Source organism: Rousettus aegyptiacus, unplaced genomic scaffold, assembly GCF_014176215.1.
Source record: "Rousettus aegyptiacus isolate mRouAeg1 unplaced genomic scaffold, mRouAeg1.p scaffold_m13_p_3, whole genome shotgun sequence".
NCBI classification, from domain to species: Eukaryota; Metazoa; Chordata; class Mammalia; order Chiroptera; family Pteropodidae; genus Rousettus; species Rousettus aegyptiacus.
Genome location: NW_023416306.1, coordinates 6,998,729 through 7,022,789, shown reverse-complemented (window position 1 = coordinate 7,022,789; position 24,061 = coordinate 6,998,729). Strand labels below are relative to the sequence as shown.

At 40.9% G+C, this 24,061-nt stretch overlaps 1 protein-coding gene across 1 annotated transcript; it reads left to right on the top strand.

Moving 5' to 3' along the window:
- Positions 1-22,574, top strand: ZBTB43 (zinc finger and BTB domain containing 43). Its single transcript, XM_016131712.2, has 2 exons — positions 1-100; positions 17,146-22,574. The coding sequence occupies exon 2, from the start codon at positions 17,169-17,171 to the stop codon at positions 18,570-18,572; it is 1,404 nt and encodes a 467-aa protein (XP_015987198.1). The 5' UTR covers positions 1-100; positions 17,146-17,168; the 3' UTR covers positions 18,573-22,574.
- Positions 22,575-24,061: the final 1,487 nt, after the last annotated feature.

The window sequence follows — 24,061 nt, the reverse complement described above, 5'->3', positions numbered from 1 at the left end:
TGCAGGCTGAGGCGGTTGCGGCGGCGACGGCTTAAACGGGCCTGGTACGGGTGGCGGAAAGTGTCCCGGGCCGGCTATGTGAGCGCCGGGCCCTTGGCAGGTATGGCGGAGTTGGGACAACGGGCAGCGAGGGGACAGGGAGGGAAGCCGGAGAGCTTTAAGGGCTTCTCTGCAGGTCCCGGCCGCGCGCCGCCGGCCCCGCCAGGCCTGTTCCGCCGACCGGGATGCTTAAGCCGCGCGCAGGCAGTTGGAGTCCTGGTTCACCGGGTCCCACTTCTGCTGTGTCCTGCCATCCCGGCGTGCGTACCGCGACACCAAGGCTCCCGAGGCACGTCTCGCCCAAGGTCACCCCGCAGTGGCGGACCTCGGCGGACCAGAGCGCTTGGAGATCCAGCCGTGTCGGTCCGCTGGCCTTTCGCGGCGGGGTGGGCGCGGCTTCATGGCCTTGGGTTCGAGTCGAGGCCAGGAGAAAGGCTGTGCCGGGATTTCGTTGATACCTGTTTCTCTTCGCCTCTGTGTTTCACCTCTGTTGCTATCTCCGTCACCTGTTGTCACTTGCCCTTTTTGCCTTTCAGCTCGTCCCCTTGTCTACTTTGTATTTCTTTCCACTTTGTCTCTGGAGCCTATCTGTGGGTATCTATTTCTGTCCCCACCTTGCTTCTGTCTCTTGACCCTGTGTTTCGCTCTCAGGCCATATTCTCATTCTTGGCCTGTCAGTCTAGCCCTTTGGCCGTCTGAGTTTCTCTCTGCCAATTTTGTCTTTCTCTCGTTTCTGGCTCTTCTAACTGGGTTTGTTGGGCGGGGTGGGGCAGGCTTGCTCGGACCTCTGAGCCATGGAAGGTGACTCATGACCCCGTGAAGCTTCCTGCACTGTTGACATTCTCAGTGACTAGACTGCAGTCTGGCCTCAACTCTGACAGGTGTCTGCCCAACCCAAGTATCAGGGTGCAGGATCTCCTGGCTGGCAAACAGGAGGCCATCTGAGAGCCAAAGTAACTTAACCATAGCTTTCCAGGCCTGCACAGCTCCCTATTTCCCTTCTCTCCATGCACTTAGGCCAGGATGGCCCCCAGGGCTCTCAACAGCCTGCTCTTGCAGTTAGAGCTACTTAACCAGGCATAACTACAGGCTATGGAAGGGTCAGTCTGAGATCTTCTGCTCTGGGGCCTCAGGGAACAGTAGCAGGATTTCTGCTTAGGTCAGAGATTGCCAGTATGTACGGTTCAGTTATGGGAAACAGTAATTTGGAGTTTATTATTTGTTTTACAGAAGTACTCACTGGAAATAAGCCATGTGCAAAAGAACAGATATTATATGAGTACACTTATATGAAGTATCTAAAATAGGCAAATTCATAGAGACAAAGTAGAATACAGTTAAGGGGAGGAGGAAATGGAGGGAAGTTAGTGTCGAATGGATACAGAGTTTTATTTTGGGATGATGGGAAAGTTCTGGAAATGGATAGTGTTGATGGTTGCACAACATGGTGAATGTACTTAATGCCACTGATTGTACAATTCAAAAGGGTTAAAATGATAAAATTTTATGTTGAGTAGTTTACCACAGTACCAAAAGAAAAAAAATAGCTCATTAGAAGCATCTGGAAGTAACAAGCTCTTTGAAGGAAGATTTTACTTTTGCATGAAGAAAACTCACAGGATTAGGAAAATAGCCCTTTTTATTATAATAATGCAAAATTAGCATTGTTTCTTATGTGTATTTTGATGGGGGAGGCCCTTATTTTATATTTTCCTATAAATATAAGCAATCGGTTTGCCCATAACATAGTTTATCAAGCTTTCTTATAAAATACAGCAGCTCAATTACTGTGTTGAATCCTAGATACCATTGATTATTTTATGTACCACCAAAGGAAAACACTGCTAATTAAGCTAAGACGTATGCTTTCTTATTATTTAAGCTTTTAAAAATTGTTATTGAAAACTTTTTTCAACTTAGACATTTTATATGATATCATTCTAATGTAATATAAAAAGAAAAAGCGAAATGGTTAAAGTGTTCATTAAACTTCTTAACATTCTTTCTCTTTTAAACACTTTTCAGCTCAGAGTTGTGTCCATGCTTTTCCAGTGTCATCATTTGTGCCATCAAAACATTGATGAGGCTCTCAGGGAGGCTTATCATTGCGTCAGGCAGTGATGTATGAAAATTAACACCCGGCCATCAGATCCTCTTTTCAGAAATTTAAAAATGTGAGGAAATGAGCCTCTTAAAATCGAATGAATAAGCTCTGTATCATTTTCATGAACTTTTTCCCTTTTACCTCGTTTATATCTGCAATAAGAATAGAAAGATTTTTGTCTTATTTGTAACATTAAGAAAAAAATTCCTTTTATTTTGTTGGTATGTAGTTAATAATTTTCATAAAATGAGTGCCTGTCAGCCTCTGCTTTGTTGATTTGAGCTTCTTGCCCTGAATTCTAATAAATATGAGAAGGGGAAGTTAAAAACATTTCCTTGGCTTTATTGCAGTGTAATGGCAGGATGACTGATAAGTGGGGAGTCAGTGGCTAGAGCAATTCCTTCTTTATTTTTTTTTAAGTGTATCAGGCATGCAATATTATATTAGTTTCAGGTGTACAACATAGTGATTCGACATTTAATGAGGTGATCACCACACTTAGTAGCCATCTGTCACCATGCTAAGTTATTACAATATTATCGACACTGTATACTCTGTGCTGTACACTACATCTTCATGGCTGATTTATTTTATAGCTGGAAGTTTATGCATCTTATTTTCCTTTACCTTTTTCACTATCCTCCCACCCTTGTCCCTTCTCTCAACCATCAGTTCTCTGTTTATATGAGTCTGGTTTTATTTTATTTTATTTTTTCATTTATATTTTTAGATTCCACGTATAAATGAAATCATATAATATCTTTCTCTGTTTGACTTTACTTAGCATTAATACCCTGTAGGTCCATCCATGATGTTGCAAATGGCAAGGTTTCATTCTTTTTATTGTTGAGTAATATTCCATTGTATACATGTGCCATATCTTCTTTATCCGGAAGACACCTAGGTTACTTCCGGATCTTGGCTATTGTAAGTAATACTGCAATGTGGGGGTTCATAATAACCTTTTTTTTTTTTCTAGCTCAAAATGTTTACCATAATGGAACGTTCGCCCTGAAGTTTTAAGTAAAACATTCAGATGTGGCTTAAAACTAAAGAGAGATAGGAGTCAAGCTTCATAAAATAGGTTGTTTCTTAGAAATCCTGAAACAGGTTTCACTAAGTTCTTTGGCTAAAGTGTTCAAATTGGAAAATAATAGGGGTGCTAATTGACCATGGCCTGGAGACCGGAAATGCTTTTCCAGAAGATATTTTCATTCTGCAAAGTTACATAGGCATTGACCAGTGCTGGTTTTCTGTTTTGACAAATGCGCATTGTAGTGTGAGATGTTAACATGAAAGGGAGCTGGGTGAGGGGCATATGGGAACTCTCAGCATTCTTTGCAACTTGTCCATATATCTAAAATTATTCCAATCACAAAGGCAGAAGCTAATAAGATACAGAATAGAAATTAGTGTGACCAAAAATACCAATCTTGATTAGTTTTCTTTTTCGCTGCTCACATACATGTGTAGTATTTGTTAGCAAGGCACATTCACACAGTGAATGACACCAGCATCTCTTATGTCTTCAACATGATTTTCCCTTTCAGAAGTCAGTGTGATTTTAATTTGAAGCAAAACTGAGAAAGGGGTTCCTTTTCCTCATTCATTCATACTGCTTCTTGATGGCCATAGTATAAAGAACCTTTATCCTAGGGTTACGACTTTGCATTAGGTAAACTATTGACTTGCTGAAAATACATTTTTAACAATCATTTACTAGAATTGTTTTTCAGCAAAAATAATAATGTAGTATTTAATTGCCCTAGACCAGAAGTTTCTTTTACTTCTCTTCTGAGGAGATACTGCACATTAAAGGCCAATCACTGCCACACGTTGTACTGTTAGAGCATTTAACTTCAGAGAAATGTTTCTAAGTGACTTTATTTAAACTTAGAAAAATATTAGATTTGGAATTACACTTCTGTTTGAATACTGACATACCATTTCTGAGAAAAGTGGCCTTGGTCAGGTCTTTAAACCTTCCTGAGCTTCAGTTTACTCATCTTTAAAATGAGTGTGATGATATAGGGGTATTTTAAGGCCTAAGTTTACATAGTCTGCTTCGCAAACTGTAAAGCATTTGACTAAAAATTTTGGTAGGCATGGTGTGTTGGTATTTTTGTACATTTTTATGCGAGTCTTTAGTTTTGCTAACGTAATATTTACTGTGCTTAAACGTGCCCTCTACAGTAAGCATGCAAGTTACCATATGTTCTGATTAAGAAATCTCCGGAGGGCTTCAAGACGAGTAGCTGGTGACCTGCTCTCCTATTATTTTACTGTCATCTGTTTTTAGGTTTTGTAATTGGTGTTTAAATAGTGTATAAAACTTGACATATAGTTCCTCAGCTGAATAATACATTTAGGCTGCTATTAAACTCATCAAAAGTGGAAGAGATCTTGGAGGTCATCTAGTTCAGTGATTCTTCAATATTCGCCCTTTTTCTGTCCTTTAAAATAAGGCAGGATAGACTCCATGAATCATGGAGGGAACGATTTGGGATGGGTGTGTTTGTTTTAGAACTGTTACTATTGGATTTTTAAAAAACTATGTGCAGGGTAACATAAAATTGCTAAGTACCTCATTAAGTCTGAGGATGGTGAATAATTTGCTCTGGAGTTTATTAATGCATTATGTATTATTTACTTATTTGTGAAAATAGTATTCACATTTACCTTCGATATTGTCTCATCTCTCAGAGGATAAAGACATAACTCGAGAGAGTGTGGGTTAAGTTCCAGACCACCGCAATAAAGCGAGTTGTAATCTTTTTGCTGGTGGAGGGTCTTCCTTTCCATTAAAAAAAACACAACACGCAAACATCTGTGAAGCACAAGGTATGCCTGTGATGGGCCTGAGCAAATGTTTTAAATCTAAATTCCAACTTCACCCCTTACTACTTTTATGAGCTTAGGTACGTAGTCTAGCTTCTTTGTCTATTTCCTATTCTATGGAATAGGAATAAAAAAATACCTATGGAGTGGGTTGTTACAAAAATTAAATGAGATAGACTACGTAAAGTGCTTTGCATAGACTGTGGTATAATGCATGCATTTAATAAATAGTAGATGCTGTCTTTATTCCTGTTGATTAAGACATTTTCCTAGTTATGCAGTCAGGAAACTTCAGAGTCGGTATCGGTAACTAATTTACAGTACTCTGTTTCTTTAAACAGTTTTATTGAGACATAATTCATATGCAGTTAAGTTTTTTTAGTGTGTTCGGTGGTTTGTATAGCCATCACCAGAATCTAATTTTAGAATTTTGTTCCCCCTAAAACCCAATTAGCATTTCATTCCCCATTTCCTCTCCCCAATGTTCCTGGTAGTCACTGATTTACTTTTTGCTTATGAATTTTCCCTATTGTGGACATTTAGTATAAATAGAATCAGAATCATACAAGGTCTGGCCTTTTGTGTCTGATTTCTTTCACTTGGCATAACATTTTCAGGGTTCAGCCATGTTGTCACATCTGTTGGTACTTCATTCTTTATTGCCGAAAGAATGGCGTAGTACGATATTACATAATAAGTGGAATAATATTCCATTGTATGGATATATTCTACTTATGGATATATTCTACTTATGCAGTCATCAGCTGAGGGCATTTGGGTTGTTTCCAGTTTGGACTATTACCAATAATGCTGTTATGGACATTCATGTATGGTTTTTGTGGACATCATGTTTGCATTTTTCTTGGATATATACATATGAGTGGAATTGTTGGGTTCCACGGTAAATCTGTTTAACTCTTTGAGGAGTTGCCAGACTGTTTTCCAAAGTGGCTGTACCATTTTACATTCCCGCCAGCAATGAATATAAGGAGTGTAATCCTTCTGTATCCTCACCACCGTTTGTTACTGTCCGTCTTATTTTGGGTGGGTGAGAAGTACTGTCTCATTGTGATGTCAATTTGCATCTCCATAATGAATAATGATATTGAGCATTTTTTGTGTACTCATTTGTATGTCTTTGGAGAAATATCTTCAAATTCTTTGCCCATTCGTCAGTTGGGCTATCTTTTCATTACTGAATTTTAAGAGTTTGTTATATATTCTGGATACAAGTTACTTATCAGTTATATGATTTGCATATATGTTCTCTCATGTTGTAGGTTATCTTTTTACTTCCTTGATGGTATTATTTATACCTTTCAACTACTCTTGAGTAATCCTGCTTACTGATTGAGTCCGTCCCATCAATTCTACCTGTCTTCTCCATGCTCACTGTTACTTTCATTGTCTTCAAACTTACGCTATATTCGCTGAAATCTTAAAGTTAGCCTCTCCTTCAGACTTGCCCCTGCCTTAAGTCCATCAACAGATTTTCTTTCCTGAACGTATTTCACAGCATGTCACTCAGAAGTTTTCAGTGCTGCCCCCAGTGCCCACATTTGAAGCTCAGACTCAACCTTCAGCCGGGCAGTCCCAGTCATTCTTTTCAGGTTTCTCTCCCATCAGTCCCTGTCACCTGCAGAAGGAGGCACAGGTCATGATCTTTGTTTCACCAGACGTGGTCTTGAATGGAAGAGAGCAGAGGGAGAGTTTGTGAGATGGCTTTCTGGTGGTAATTTTACCATAGTCTAGTATCTTGCCTTCAGTGCGATGGGTCTAGGAATTCAATTTCTTCAGTATGTCACCTTCACAGTGCACTTAACCCACAAGAGATTAAAATAAACAAAACAGAATGCCACGTAATTTTATAATTTATAATTTTTCTACCTTACTAAGTGACATAGGCTTACAGTTTTGTGTGTGGGGGGGGGCGGTGTCAGTTTTGATACCAGGGTTTTCTATAAAAATAATTAGCAAATTTTCTCCTACCCTTATTCCCTTGCCTCTGCCCCCTCTGAAACAGTTTATGTAGCATAGAAATTAATTTGTTTTACAGAATCTTTTCATAAAATATTCTGGGCCTGGTGTCCTTTTGGAAATAATTTGAATATATTTTTCAGTTACTCCACAGTTATTAATCTGTTCAGATTTTTTTCTTAGGTCAATTCTAATCATTTATATTTTTCAGTAAAACTATCAGTGACACTTTAAAATGTATTAGTGTAGAATTGTCTCCTATTTTAAAAAGTTTTTATAATCAAGTTTAATTTCTTCATTGTGTTTAGAATTGAGAACATTCATTCTTGAGAATTTGAGTTTTTTAAAATTTATAATTTTGGTATTTCCAAATTTATTGCATAGTCAGTCCCATGTAATCAGATAGGCTCTATGTATGCATTTCTGCTATGGAGAATTTACTGATGCCCTCTGTCCCCTTATATGATATTTTTTGTAAGTGGACCATGGAAATTGAAAAAGAAGGTGGATTATTTAAGCAGAAGTCCCCAACATTTTTGGCCCCAGGGACCGGTGCTCCTATGAGAGTCTAACGCCTGACGGTCTGAGGCGGAGCTGAGGCGGTGATGCTAGCGCTGGGGAGCGGCTGCAGACACAGAGGAAGCTTCGCTCGCTCGCCGCTCACCTGCTGTGCGGCCCGGCTCCTGACAGGCCACAATCTGTACTGCGTCCTGGGGATTGAGGACTCCTGATAGGACACAAAGATTGGGAGTTTCAGTTAAATCAGCATTATTAATGATACCAGTGTAAACCTCTAGATCCTAATTAGTCCTTTGCCTGCTTGATTTATTAAGGATTAAACAAGGGATATTTATATTTCTTAACATAATTTTTTTTCTGTCATCGTTTTTTGAAGACTATACTACATTTTACACATAAAAGTTCACAAGATAACACTCATATTGAGCTAAATCATCAATTAATAAAGTTTTATAACATTTGATACTCTTTACATTGAATTTTACTTTGATATGAATATTGTTGCCTGATGTATATTTGTTTTTATGTACATGTTTTTTGATTTTTTTTTTACTTTTGACCTTTTTGGTGACTAATTCTATCAGCTTTTCTATGTCTGAAAAATATTTTGCTTCCATTTTGAAAGATTTTGATTGGGTATAGAATTCTAAGTTAACAGTTTTTTCTTTCAGTACTTCAAAAATGTCTTCTGTTTCGCATTGTCTCTTTTCTCTTAGCTGGCATTGCTTCTTACAAGACGTTTACAGCCTTTTTTTATCTTTGATCCTCTGTACCCAGTGGGTCTTTTTTCTCTGCTTTTCATATTTTCTCTTTCTCACTGGTTTTAAGTGATTTCATTATGATATAGTTTGGTATAGTTTTCCTCATGTCTCTTGCATTTGGGGTTGTTGAGCTTCTTGGATCTGTGGGTTTATTATTTTCATCAAATTTGGAAAGATTTTACCTTATTTCTTCAAATAAATTGTGGCTCCTATACTCGCTCAAGCCCCTTGCAGTCCCACAGCTTGCTGATATTCTGCTCTCTTTTTTTCTTTTTCTCTGTGTCTTATTTTAAGTTGTTTCTATTGCCTATGCTTTCAATTTCACTAACTTGCAGTGTTAATTCTGTTCTTATTTCCATCCAGTGTTTGTTTCATTTTTTTTTTCAATCTGTAGATGTTCAACTTGAGCCTTTTTTATAGCTTTGCTATCAACCTATGCTTAATTTTCCTCTTTTTTTCTTGAACATATGGAATATAGAATTTTTTACCAGTTCTATAAATCTGTCGTTCTGGGTCTGTGTCTATTGATTGATTTTGTCCCCTCTATTATAGGTTATATTTTCCTGCTGCTTTGCATGCCTGGTGATTTTTTTTTTTTTTTTTTTTTTTTTTTTTTTTTTTTTTTACTGGATGCCAGACGTGAATTTAGCCTTGCTGGATTCTGGATATTTTTGTATTATGTAAATATTCTCAAGCTTTGTTCTGGAAGACAAGTTACTTGGAAATAGTCTGATCCTTTGGAGCTTGTTTTTAAGCTCTCTTTAACAGACCAGAACTACATTTTATCTGGGGCTAATTTGTCCCCACTACAAGACTCTTCTATATACTTACAGTTTTCCACTCAGCGAAGTTTTCCTTTGTTGAGTATTTTATTTGTTCCTCTATCCATTTGTTTCGTTCTTTTTTTCACGGACACTGATTAGCCCATACATTGGATCTCCAGTCTCTGTTCTCCTGTTCTAGTATCTTCTCTTGCTGTTTTCATATTTTCATCATCCTCCTGCATTCTCCTAGAAGTGGCCCAAAGTGCCTTCCACATCATTGATTCCATTTTCTACAGTTGCACTTCTCATTCTTATTGCCTATTAAAATTTCTGCTGTATTATTTGACCCCTGGCACCCATCCCAAGTCTTCAGTCTGTTCAAACTTTCTGCTCTATTAGTTTTCTTACATCTTTAATTTGGCTGGCTTTTTCCCCCCATATCTTTCTGCTATTTTGTCTCATCTTTCTTATACTTCACTCATAGAGCCCATGTTTTCATAAGTTAGTGGAAAACTTCAGTTTAAAAATGGTATCTAAATTGGATTCTTTATCCTTTGCTATTTACTTCCTTTTTGTTATTGTAGAATATATTTATAGACCTCATTTACTAACAAACCAAGTTGGTTTTATTCCGTTTATTGATTTTTTAGAAGGAAACATTCTGTTCAGGTCCAGAATGTCCTTTGTGGGTGGATTGGTTTTGCTCCTTCACTGTAGATCTGAATCAACTTTTGGGTCTTTTGCTGGAGGACAAGCTGCACCATGTTGACACCAGGACTTAGCTTGGGTGTGTAATAGCTGAGGCCAGAGGCTGGGCCTCAGGTACTTTCAGGAGAGCTTGAGCTCTGTGCACTTTCTCCTGCGTCAGTGAAATTGTGGTGCCAGGGACCTACTTTAGTCTCTTTGGCCCAGCTGGGAAATGATGGGTGGTGCCTTTGCTTCCTTCCTCGGGCTGTTACTGAGCCCCACCCTCTCATGTCATAAAAAAAAAAATCTCTGCCGAGGCAACCTTTGGTATCCCAGTGCAGCCCCCTCTCAGTGTTGCCAGTCTGCAAGACCTGTCCCATGGTTCACTCTGGCTTTTTAGTTGCAGGCCTTCCAAATGAACAGGTATTAGTGGTCCTCTGTCACGACGGCTGCTACTATACCAGCGTTGCCTGGTGTAGCAGGTAGAGTCGCAGGGGCACTTTCTCTCTTCAGTCTGGCCCCATCTCTGCTGTATCCTTAATTAAAGTCTGCGGCATATAGAAAACTCCAATCTCCTTTTTTTCAGAACTCAGGCCAATTTTTCTATATTTCTTAGATTTTTTGGATTAGAAGGTGATAAATGGGAAGCATTATATGCTGCCCTGAAGTCTTCCTCTTGCCCTGGTGACACCAACTTTATAGTGACAAGATATATAACTGTGGGTATACCAGGTTCCCTCTTCTGAATTCCCTCTGGGCTTGTAATTCTCTTGTGGTGCATTTTACCAGGCTTTGCTTGATAACTGGGTTGTACGCATGTGTTTTTTTCTTCCCTATCAGATCCTAAACTCTGGACAGTGAGACTCCTTGATCATCTTAGATTCTTCCACACTACCTTACATATAGTATTTTATGTTTGTTTGTTTGTTTGTTTTTAGTGAGTTAATTCATTACTTCTATGAAAGTTTTGAACAATTGAAGTAGCAACTATACCATTAATATAGATCACACCACCACCACCTATAAGTTTGTAAATATTGCTTATATAGCAGGAAAATCTGTACAAGTTCAGGCTTTGCATATTACTAAGCTCAGGGTATATGTAGAAATGCCACACTCACCCAAAATTAAGGGCAGAGATCAGATACTTATTAAAGTGCAAGGACTGTGACCACCTCGACACCGTTAAAGTTACATGACCTTTTTTCTAGTTTTTTTTTAAATGTATGGTAAAAGGAGATATCATTCAATTTGCCATTTTAATGTGTACAGTTTGGTGGCATTAATTATACTTACCATGTTGTGCAACCAGCACCACTTTCTATTTCCAAATTTTTTCATTACCCCAAACAGAAACACTCTACCCATTAAGCAATAACTCCCCTGCGCCCATGGTAACCTCTAATCTACTTTCTTTCTCAATGAATTTGCCTATTCTAGATATTTCAGATAAGTGGAATTATAGAACATTTATACCTTCATGTCTGGCTTAAGTTAGTGTTTAACATGACGTTTTATTTTTAGCATATTTTCAGTGTTCATACTGTAACATGTTTCAGAACTTCATTCCTTTCTGTTTGTGTTCTGTAGATGGTTTTTAGGTTTAATCGATTTAAAATGTTCAAGACCTCTCTTTCCTCAGGTCTTCTGTCTGGTTTTTCTATCCATTATTGAAAGAGATATAGAAGTCTCCACCTGTTATTGTAGGTCTCTTTAATTATGTTCATTTTTCTTCATATATTTTGCTTAATTATATTTCTCTTGTTAGGTATATATATGTTTGTAATTGTTATATCTTCTTAATAGATTGAACCTTTTGTCAACATATGTCTTTTGTGCTTGTAACCTTTTTGTCTTAAAATCCGTTTTGTCTGATTAGTAATATAGCCACCCCAGCTCTCTCTCAGTTATTCTTTATATAGAATATTTTTTTCATCAATTTACTTTCATCAGTTTTCTTTTGTATCTGAAATGAGTCTCTTGTATACAAATAATTTTTAAAAATCTAATCTGTCAATCTCTGCCTTTTAAAAGGAAAGATTGACTTCTTCCATTTAGCTATTTCTCTTCTATGTATCTTATGTTTTTTCTTCCTCAGTTCTTCCATTACCGCCTTTTAAAAATATCTATTTTGTTTTTGTTTTTTGGCATTCCATTTTAATTCCTTTTCCTTTTCGTGTATGTTTTTATTTTCCTAGTGGTCACCTTGAGGTTTACAATTAACATCTTTAACTTATAACAACCTAGTTTGACTAATTCAAACTTAGTTTCAGTAGTATGCAAACACTACTCCTATACATCTCTGTCCCTCCCCCTTCATATTGTTGTCACAGATGATATCTTACTACGTGTGTGCCGATGAACATAGATTTATAATTGTTTAATGCATTTGCCTTCTAAATCGTACAGAAAAAGTTATAAACCAAAAGTATAATATTGGCTTCTATATTTACCTATGTTGTTACCTTTATCAGTAATCTTTATTTCTTTGCATGGCTCTGAATCACTATCTAGTGTTCTTTTCATCCTGAAAGACCCGTTCTCATTTTTGTAGAGGAGATCTACTGGTGACAAAACCCTTACCTTTTGTTTTGTTTTTGTTTTTGTTTAATTTCTCCTTCACTTTTGAAAGTATAGTTCTTCTAGATGTAGAACTCTTGGTTGACAGATTTTTCTGTCAGTTTAAATATGTCATACTACTGCCTTCCGGTCTCCATGGTTTCTGATGAGAAATTGGCTGTTAATCTTTTACAAGATGAGTCGTTGCTTTCTTTTGCTTTCAAGATTCTCCCTTGTCTTTGGCTTTCTCCTGCTTGACTTGCAGTGTATCTCATGGGGATCTCTTTGACTTTATCCTGCTTGGAGTTTGTTGAGCTTCTTGACGTATAGGTGTGTCTTTTACCAAATTTGGGAAGTTTTCAACCATTATTTTTTTTAATACCTTTTCTACACTTTCATTTTCTGAGACTCCCATGGTTTGCCTAGTGGTAATTTGATGGTGTGCCCAGGTACCTCAGATTGTGTTCATTTTTCTTTATTCTTCTTTCTTCCTCTAAAAAGTGGATCATTTCACTTCTTTTATCTTTGAGTTTGCTGATTTTTTTTCTTCTGCCTGCTTAAATCTGCCATTGAACTCCTTTTGTAAATTTTTAATTTCAACTCGTATTTGTTTCCTAGGCTGCCACAAAAAAACATCATAGACTGGGTGACTTAAATAACAGAATTTCTTCACAATTTTAAAGGCTGAGTCTGAGATCATGATATTGGAAGATTTGGTTTCTCCTGAGGACTACTCCTTGGCTTACAGACAGCCACTTTTTCACTGTGTTTTCATATTGCATACACCCCTGATGTGTGTCCAAATTCATTTCTTACAAAAGCACCAGTTAGATTAGGGCCCATCCTAATGGCCCCACATTAACTTAATTACCTCCTTAAAGGCCCTCTGTCCAAATGCAGTCACATTGTGGGGTACTGGGAGTTGTAGGGCTTCAACGTATGAATTGGCAGGTGGTACAGTTCAGCCCATAACACAGTTATTATACTTTTAGCTCCAGAATTTCTGTTTGGTTCCTTTTTTATAATTTCTAATTCTTTATTGACATTGTTCTCCTGATTTCCTTTAGTTCTGTGTCACATAGGGTTTTGGGGGGTGTTTTTTTTGGGGGGGTAGCAATTTGAGCACATACAAGACAGTTGATTTAACATCTCTGATTAGTAATTCTAATGTATAGAATTCCTCAGGGATAGTTTCTAAACCCTCCCCCCCCCCCAATGAGTTTTCCTTTTAGTTTGTATACTTTGTAATTTTGGTTGAGAACTGGAACATTTTGAGTATTCTGTGTGGTAACTCTGGAAATCAGATTCTTCCCCTCCTAGGAGATATCTTTTGTTACTTGTTGAGGGCTACAGTTGACTATTTGTATGGTGATTTTGCGCAACCGTTTTGCAAAGTCTGTAGTATTCCTTGTTGTGTGTAGTCACTGGAGTTTCTGTTGCTTTATCTATGTGGTCAGCCTGTGACCTGACAGAGATTTGCTTAATGTTTTGTGACCCAGGAAAGTGTTTGTCTTTTACAATCTTATGATAGGTGTTGCTGGGAAGCCGTTGCAGTCTGAGGGAGTGCGAACAGCTGCGTGGGCCTGCCAGCCGCCCTGTGGGAATGCGGGCCGGCAGCCCCACGGGCTGTGGCGGGGCTGAGGAAGGGAGGTCGTAGCTACTTTGAGCACGCTGCTCTCTTTGGAAGCTTCGGCAGCCTCTCCCTCCATCGAGCATTGTCTGGTTGCTGTAAGTGCCTGGTCAGATTCCGGGGTCCCGAAATAGTTGATTCTGACCATTTTAACAGTTGACCGGTGGTTTTGGCAGAGGGACTGACCTCTAGAGCTTTCTCTTTCACCGTTTTCTGTAATATCACTTATGGCATTTATTTTTGTAGAACTGTTTTTTAAAGTCTTATTTTCAGTCATTTAAAATTCCCCAACAGATATTTGAAATCTTGAGGAAGAGGAACATACCATAAAAGAGTAACTTCTATAAACTTCTATAAGAAGAGAACTGCTTCAATAAATATTGTTGGACAAACAGGCCAGCCATTTTGGAGGGAAAAGGCTGGATACCAATCTTACTCCTTATGCCAAAATAACTCTTTGTGTATTAAAGGTTTAAAAGCTTTTTTAAAAAAATGTACCAGGGAAAAACTTTACTAATTCTTTTTACTTTTTAAAAATAACCTTGGAGTTGGGAATGCCTTTCTACATCTAACACAAAGCCCTGGAGCCATAAAAGCAAAGATTGAGTAAATTTCAAAGTTAATTTCCTGAATTTACAAAAAAACTACAATAAGATGTATTCTTCAATTTATTTGAGCAAAGGATATGACTGGTAATTTGTAGGAAAAACAACCAGTAAACATGAGTAAAGAATAATCTCATTCATAATTAAAGAAATGTTGATCAAAACAACAGTGACTGTGGATTCACTTTGCAGTTTTGTAAAGTTTTTTTTTCTCATTGAGGAGTAGACACTGTCATTACTGTTCGCAGGAGTGCAACTTGCCACAACCTCTCTGGAAAGTAGTTTGTTAATATGTGTCAGAATATAATATGTACAGCCATGTGACCTTGCAGTTCCACTGGTAGAGATTAACCTATAGATATTTCAAGGATTTGCCAAGATAGTATACACAAATATCCATTATAGCATTGCTCATAATTTTAAAAACCTGGACAATTAAACTTCTATAAGAAGATAACTACTTAAATTATGATGAATCCTATACAGCAGGAGGCTGTATAGCCATTAAACAGAACGAGTTAGCTCTTTTTGTGCTAATGTGGTGTCTTAGTCCATTTGGGCTACTATAACAAAATACTGTGGACTGCGTGGCTTATAACAGATTTATTCCTCAGTTCTGGACACTAGGGCAGTCCAAGGTCAAGGTGCTGGCAGATTGGGTGTTTGGTGATAGCAGCCTTTTCAATGTGTCCTCACAGGGAATTAATCCTCTTGTGACTCTTTTATGGTATGTCCCATCTTTAAGGGCTGCCCCTATGACGTAAATACCTCCCAAAGGCTCACCTCTGCATACCATCACGTTGGAGGGTTAAGTTTCTACATGAATTTTTTGGGCAAAAATCAGTATATAGCATGTTGGAAGATTGCAAGATACATTAAGCGGCAAAAGCTAAGCGCAGAATAAAATATAGTCAATGAACCTGTTTAGTTAGGGAATTTTAAAGGTAGCATATGATTTATTCTGATATATGCCCAGAGATGTTTCTGGAAATATATGCAAAAGTTTATTAATGGCGATTTCCTTTGGGGGGAACAGACTAAGAATAAATAGTAGAGAGGGGTTTTTTTGTTTGCTTGTTTGTTTTTACAGCTTTCTGTAAGTTTTTTTTGCATGTGTGTATTAGTCTCTCTCCCCACTTTTTATATATCTGAAGACAAAATTCTGCAGTGATGAGATCTAGCTAGCAGAGAATCCGTTTACCCAGAGGTGGTTCTCAGAATTTACATGACTCTAGTCTATGCATTTACCTAGTTAACTTTTTTGCTTTTTGAAACTGCAAATACCTAAATAGCTTATTTCCTGGTCTGTTTTTATTTTAAGTTATGATGGAATGTTTTAAGAGGTATAAACCATAAACTAATACTTTATTCTGAAAACTGTTACCTCTTTAAATTGTTAATGATTACTCTGATATTTTGGCATCTCGGAAGAGGCAGAATAATGTGATAGGAAAAATAACATAGGCTTTGGCATCATAGAGACCTAGATTCAAATCTCAATTTAATGAAAACTACCTTTTATTTTAACCTTGGGGAAGTTACTTGAAATAGCTAAACTCGAGAATATCAATCCTTATATTTGCAGAGTCATTGAAAGTTAAGTAAAAAAAAGGTATACAGTCCCTGATATATAGCAGTTACTTAAGAAACATTAGTTTCTTCTTTTGGCGTCTCTCCCTATCTCAAAGATGACTTGCAACATTCATGTGGGTTGGCTGGTTCTTTTATCTCATACCTGGTACTTAGCAGTATTTAGATATAGATTAGAGCCAGGTGACAAATAGGACTCATAAATCTGTTGGGTTTTGTAGTTTGTTTTGATTTACTATGGAATTATGGGCATGAGCAGGATCTCTGACAAAATTTATCTTGTTCATTGCCTTTGTTAGAGATTGTCTCTAATGCTTGATTTACCCAAAATATATTTACAATAACAACACATATTCTGTTATAACTTATAATTTATCTTCAGATTGGGTTCATTCAGTAACAGTTCTTAACTATCCTTTGGTATATAACTTTTTAACAATTCCAAGACCACCAGATAGAAGGAATACCTTGCCTTGCCATTTAATTTCATTTGTTTCACATTATCAGAAGCTCCTAAAAGGGCCAAAATTCTGACAGCAGCTCACATGTTTGGGGGTCTCAGGAGTTCCCCCCTGTGGTGCTGAGGGACTAAAGGCACAATTGTTCTGTCCTGGCCACTTCAGCCCCCTTCCCCCTCCCTCAGAGCCTCTGCGTGCACTCTTCCTTCTGCGCACAAGCCGATCCTCATTTTCATCCTCACCCCAACTTGGGAATTTGGGTTGAATCTGATGAGGCCTTTTTAAAATTCTGTCATTTTGATAATATATCACGTTTGTTTTGACTAGAAATATTTACTTTATTTCACCTGGGTGATTTCTATAGTTTGCAGATCTTATCTCTCTGGATTCCATTCTCTCATTCACAGTCAGAATCAAGAGTTACTACCATGCAGAGTGGTGGGCGGTTCCTGCACGCTCACCTGCAAGTCTTGCTCAGCGGAGTGAGTGTGCCACTCAGTAGTGCCCACGGGCAAGGGGACGTTAGGGAACTGGGGCACTTGTCTTCGTTTTCTTAGCGATCAGTAAGTGTCTCTTTGTGCTGGAATTAGTACTAATTTTTCTTTCTCTTGTAGCGCTGAACAAGATTTGTGATGAAATGGAGCCTGGAACAAACTCTTTTCGAGTAGAATTTCCTGATTTTTCCAGCACCATTCTGCAGAAACTGAACCAGCAGCGCCAGCAAGGGCAATTATGTGATGTCTCCATTGTTGTGCAAGGCCACATTTTCCGGGCACACAAAGCTGTACTTGCTGCCAGTTCACCCTACTTTTGTGACCAGGTACTCCTGAAAAACAGTAGGAGGATTGTTTTGCCTGATGTGATGAACCCAAGAGTATTTGAGAACATTCTCCTGTCTAGTTACACAGGACGTCTCGTAATGCCTGCTCCAGAAATTGTTAGTTACTTAACAGCCGCGAGCTTCCTCCAGATGTGGCATGTGGTGGACAAATGCACTGAGGTTTTAGAGGGAAACCCCACAGTCCTTTGTCAGAAGCTCAATCACGGCAGTGACCACCAGTCTCCGAGCAGCAGTAGTTATAATGGCCTGGTAGAGAGCTTCGAGCTGGGCGCGGGGGGCCACACAGATTTCCCCAAATCCCAAGAACTGAGAGATGGAGAGAATGAAGAGGAGAGCACCAAAGACGAGCTGTCGTCGCAGCTCACGGAGCACGAATACCTTCCCAGCAACTCGTCCACAGAGCACGACCGACTGAGCACCGAAATGGCAAGCCAGGACGGGGAGGAGGGGGCCAGCGACAGCGCCGAGTTCCACTACACCCGGCCTCTGTACAGCAAGCCCAGCATAATGGCACACAAACGCTGGATTCACGTGAAGCCCGAGCGCTTCGAACAGGCGTGCGAGGGCATGGACGTGCACGCCCCCTACGATGAGCACCAGGTCACCGAGTCCATCAACACCATGCAGACGGAGCACTCAGCCCAGCCCTCGGGAGTAGAGGAAGACTTCCACATTGGGGAGAAAAAGGTGGAAGCAGAGTTTGACGAACAGGCCGATGAAAGCAATTACGATGAGCAGGTGGATTTCTACGGCTCTTCCATGGAAGAGTTTTCTGGAGAGCGGTCGGATGGAAATCTAATTGGACACAGACAGGAGGCTGCCCTAGCAGCAGGCTACAGTGAGAATATTGAAATGGTAACAGGGATTAAAGAAGAAGCATCCCACTTAGGTTTCTCTGCCACCGACAAGCTGTATCCTTGTCAGTGTGGGAAAAGTTTCACTCACAAGAGTCAAAGAGATCGACACATGAGTATGCACCTCGGTCTTCGGCCTTATGGCTGTGGTGTCTGTGGTAAGAAATTCAAAATGAAGCATCATCTCGTGGGCCACATGAAAATTCACACAGGCATAAAACCATACGAGTGTAATATCTGCGCAAAGAGATTCATGTGGAGGGACAGTTTCCACAGGCATGTGACTTCTTGTACCAAGTCCTATGAAGCTGCAAAGGCTGAGCAGAATACGACTGAGGCTAACTAAAAATAGGATCTGGCCCTTGAGTGGCAGGCACAAAAATAAAGTATGATAATTATGCAAATCTGGGCACAGATGATATGTGCTACTTGCTATTATGAGAGAAGCTTAAAAAAAAAAAAGGAAGATATTTCTGAAAGACCAGTTCTAAGTAGGCCAATTAAAAAATCTAATTCCTCAGCTCTGTATGTTCCAGTCCCGGCCTTGAGTAGGTAATGGGGGTAAGTTACCCGCCTCCCAGTAGCGAGGCAGACCTCTAGGCCTGTCCCGGTTGAGGCGGGTGGATTTGGGGATGGATACCTGCCCTCGGAACTGGAGTCCAGCCTGCCAGTTCCACTTCCAGTGGCAGCAGTTTTTGACCACTCATTATTATGAGCTCATGTTGGGATTTCATTTTGCTCTTTCTATGGATACTTAGGTAATATGGGTTTGTTTTGGTAACTGCTTCACTGAATGAAATGCTACTTCTGTAAAAGCTACAGGTAATGTGATTCCTACGATGCAAATTTGATTAACAGAGCTCTCTTGTCTGGTTTTATTCTTTCTAAAGTGTATTTCACATAAAACAATGGAGATACTAAGAGGTGACATTCTAAGTATGAAACAACTTATGGTACAAGCTTCAGTTTCTGTAAGATGCCACTGTCACAGTGTGTTTCAGACTCTTGATAAGGCAGAGTATTTTAGTACTAACATTTAGTTTGAAATATTGTATCTTATTATAATGCTCTAGTGTGCCAGAGATAGGTATTTCAAATTGGTTCACTGTCCGAAATCCTTTATTTAATTGTAGCATCTACACAGTGGGGTCTCCTCTGTGGCTGGAGACGCCTGGCCTGCTGCGGCTGACCATGGTACCACTGGCTGCTGCAGCCGCTTTGCTCTCTTAGGTTATGGTGCTTCCCGAAAGGGTCAGTCAGTGGCCACACTCAGTGGGGAGGAGCCAGAAGTCACGGCTGAGCGTTACCTGTGACCTTCAGGAGTTACTAGAGTGCGGCAGTGATACTGCAGCTGTCAGCGTGAGAGATGCCAGGAGCGGGATTTTGAGTGGCAGGTTATACTTGAGGGGGGAAAAGCTGCCCAAGAAAAGAGGAGTCTTGCAAATGCACTGGAAGGGGCGATACTCTTCTAGAGGGGACGCTCCGCTCCCGCCGACAGCTCTGTAGGAGTGCTGGGTGTGTTTTAAAAGGGGGAAAGGACGAGTCCTAATCTTAGAAAGTAGTCTACAGATCTATGCTCCCAAATTCTATATAAAGCTGCATAAATTTACAAGTCCACATAGCTGTACCTACCAAAAACAACAAAATCAGCAGCTATTCTGAGACCTTTTCTGCCAATCAGATGTTTTAGGGTAAAAAGCAAGCTTAAATTCAGGATGCTCGTAAGCGGAGTAATACACCTGAGGTTTCCACCAGGGTGGGGCAGGTGCTGCTCTTACGTTACCTTCTCCTTAAGCTTCCCGGCCTGTTACTGCCAAGTGGAAACTTTTTTTTTCCCTTAAAATAAAAACTTTTCTTGGATTTGGGATGAAATTTTGTTTTAAAAGTTTGGTTTTACTCTCATGTGATAGACATTGCTGGCAGTAGCCTCTGGTCCTCAGGCTGCTACCACCAAGGGGTTTACTGTTGAATGTCGTCTGGTACGGGGAAGAAAGGATGGGGAAGAAAGCAGTTAGCTTGTAATCAAGATTACAAAACAGGGATCTATTCAGTAACACTGTATCATTCTCGATATATAAAAAGCACTTTGTATTTAAAACTTTATTATAAATATATATATATATTGGTTTTTTAACCTAGAAACTAGATATTACCTCTTGGTCGTTTGCCACATTAATATCCTCTTAGTGTTGAAAATGCACCTGTTAACACCCCCTCCCTGTGTACCTGAAAGAAGTGTAGAGAGGTGACTGTACAATCAAGCTCAGTGGCTCCTCGCTGGTGGGGTCGGGGTGTGATCCCAGCCATTACGTGTGGGGAGAAGTTGTTTTATTACTCCTAGTCATTTCAGAACTAAGGCGGTGAAGCCGTTTCGTTCTGCCAAAAGCCAATCACCGTCTCCCATGGTTTTAGCAAACCTTTTTCTGCTTGTTCGGCAAGTTCGATGTGCTAGTTCCCCTTAGACTTTATATTCAGATGAGCATCGGGACATTGGGGAGAAGAGTCCGAGAGGTAAAATGAAAATGTTTTAGAAAAATGGTGGTCTTTCAGTTCTGCTGAACTCAGCCTGCCCCTTGGGCGTGAGTGGAGGTGAAGCGCTTTCGCTCTGCCAGGAGTGGTGGGTGCCCTTGGCCGGTGGTTTCGGAAGCAGTCAGTTGTGCTGGGACTTATTTCCCATGTGAAGAGAGGGATGTCTTGTATCGAGATCCTTACATGCACGTTAGCTACCTGTAGAATTTAAAATGTATATTCCTCAACATCTGCTGTTTTAATTTAAGTTTTTTAAGATAGTTGGGGTTTCTGTAAAAGTTAGAGTTGTTATTCAGGTCCCCCAGAACCCGTGAGATGGCTGGGCATCTGGAATGCTGGCCGCGTTCAGAGAGGTGGGGGATGGAGATTGCCTTAGTTTGGATATTAAAAGTGAATTTTTATAAACTCTACTTTTTAGGATGAAGAAATCATACTGTATTACTACCTTTTTTTTTTTTTTTTTTTGTCTCCTGCCCGCCCTGGGTTGGATCGATAGTCTGTCTCCTCAGCCTCAGTACAGCTTTAGAAAATCTTTATCCTTCCAAAGTTTGGATAGTGGTGGGTAACATTTTCCAAACAGCCTTTCAGGGATCGCGTCACTGGCCTACAGCCGAGGTATTTGTCCTCCACTTTGAATCTTAACTGTGGTTTTCCTCCAGTCCTGACGGGAAAGGGCTTCAAGGCACTGCCAGTGGTATTTCATGTTAGTACTTAGACCACGCCTTTAATTTTAGTTAAATCATTACAGTAATCCACTTGGTAAAGTAGGCATCACTGTCTAGGGAGGGGCCGCGATAGCCTTTCCTGTGTCAGGGGCGACCCTCAGGCGCCCCTGGGCCCTGGCCTCTTGAGTCTGACTTTTAGATCTCACCGGCCCCCAGTCCCTTCCTTTGACCACAACTTTCAGTGGGTCCTGCCTGGAAGGGTCTCCTCCATTCTAGTGGGCATTTGCTGAACTAAACTGACCCTAAGCTGACTTTCGGCTGCCTGGGAAAATCGCTTGGCCTCAGTGGCCCCTTCCTGCGGAGGTGCACACCCCCCCCCTGCCCCCCGCCACCGAACTGCTGCGCAGTGACTCTGAGGCAGAGCAGCAGCAGCGTGGCTGGGCCTGCCCGGGGGAAGGGGCTTTGCTGCAGCCCCCGGCCACCGAGGGAGGTGAGGGTGCCGTCACAGGAAACCCAGATGTTTGCTCCTATAAGGTCTCTGATAACTTAGGAATGCTGGAGACCAAGCAGCATGTCCCCCCTTCCCCCAGGCCCCATCTGTGCCACACTTAATTTTGTGATTTAGGTTGCTGTCATGGGTGACTAACTTTGTTCAGTGAAACCAGGGTTGGTTGGTTGGTTTTCTTTGCAACTTATATATTAAAGGTACATGTTCCTTACTTCAGATCTCTACTGATTGATAGTGCTCTATGGGAAGATGCTGGAACACATTTTGCAAATGTGACTTTTTTTTTTTAGTTTTGCTTGAAGCCTGTGTCATAATGTCAGTTGCTGCTGCCTTCTTTCCTTTTATGAGGCTCCCAATGTTTCTTCCAGAAAATTACTTTATTTATGCAAGTCAGGTGACTCTTAGACCACAAAACCATTTGATGATAAACAGATTATCACTAGGTGCATATCTAATTGATATTTTGTGAAATGTTATGCCTGTGTTGCAAAAGTTGAATAGTTCTGTCTTTATATATTGCTGTCTTCAGTGTACAGCATGGTTTTACTTAATTGAATGTTACTGTTTAATATTTTCTTCTTATAGAAGAGACCATGCCCTTTTGTATGACATGTTTTAATAAATGTTATCTGTCAACTTTGTAAAAGTTTTTTCACTCTGGGTATATGACCACATGTCTTCGTCTTCATTCGGGCTTTTGCTTCCTGAAAATATAAATTTTATTGTGGCCTTTTAAGAGTAAATGTCAAATAGACAGTTGGATCAGGGAGGTAGGAGTGAGCGATCATTCGCTGTGCCAAGCAGGCACTTAGGACGGTTATTTCATTTCAAACCCGTGCCAGCCGCATGGGGCATTTAGGTGTGCTGAGTATTCTCCGCGCTGCTCCCTGGAAGCTGGCCTCCGTGGACGTGTCCTTCTGGCTTCTGGTCAGGGTCTACCAGAAACACGCTGCAGGGAGCTTGGCGGGTGAGGGGAGAGAGGAGCTGAGGGATTCGCTCCCCCGGCTACCGCTTGCCTGGCGTGGGCCGACGGCGGCTGGGCTCCACTGCCAAGGGCCACCCGTCGGGCCACTCCAGGCAAGGACCCATCGATGACGCACACTCCCCTCGTCATCGATGGGTCCTGACTCCCCGTGTTGCCAGCCCTCAGGGGCCTCACTGTCCTCCCAGGAGTTCTTAACCCTGCCCACACTGCTCGTGCGCAGTCCCTTTGTGACACTCCCCAGTCACCCCAGCTGAGTTTCAGGCCGGGACCCAAGTGGATCTCAGGTCTGTGCATTTCACACACGTGAGCCGTTGTCATTCAGGGAAGGCAGGTGTGTCGCCAGATGCGGCACAGTGACTGTGGGGCTGGCGTTCAGACGCAGGACTTCGTGGCCACCACACAGGGGAGAGCTTTTTCCACTGCCGCGTGATGCCTCCGTGGGCTTTAGGCAGATCTCACTTTGCCCTCCCCCAGTCACCCTGCCCCCCAAAACGTCCCTCAGGGAACAGCAGCAGAGCTCTCTAAAAGCGCTGCAGGCGCCGAGGGCCCCACGTATTTCCTCACAACAGCTCATTACCAGAGACACTGCTTGTTTTAGACCAAACTTCACCATCTTCCCACACGAACCTTCTGTTACCACTGTTTGCTGTGAGGTTTTCCCCCCTCCCCAGAGCTGATCTCGAAGCCAGCTACAGATTGCCTCGGCTAGCTTAGCCGTTCTCCGTACGTGAAGAGGTCCAGAAGAACCATTTCCAGCCTTTTTTTGGTGCGGCCTGTCCATCCCGAGGAGGGCAGACAGGCCCTGTGGCTTGGTGACCCCTCTGACCTCTACTCTCGCTCCTCCCCGGTCCCCTGCTGTGGCCCCTGGTTGCCAGCAGTCCAGCCCACCTAGGAAGCAGGGTTTTTCCCCACCCTGCTCCCGCAGGGCGGGACCTCTGGGGTGTGAAGATGAGAAGCATCGCGCTCTTTATCAGGGGGAAGGAAAAGATGAAGTGGCTCATTCGTATTTGGGAACAGAAGCGGGGTGGGATGTGAGAGGTGTTACCCAGATGGAGTATTCAACACCTGTGCAGTTTATTTAGGTCTTCTCATACTTCAGGGACCGCTTCCCACCAACCCCCCGGAGCGGTCCTTGAGACAGTTTCCAT

Coding starts and splice junctions, on each gene's coding strand:
- ZBTB43 (XM_016131712.2), top strand. CDS start 17,169: ATGGAGCCTGGAACAAACTCTTTTCGAGTAGAATTTCCTGATTTTTCC.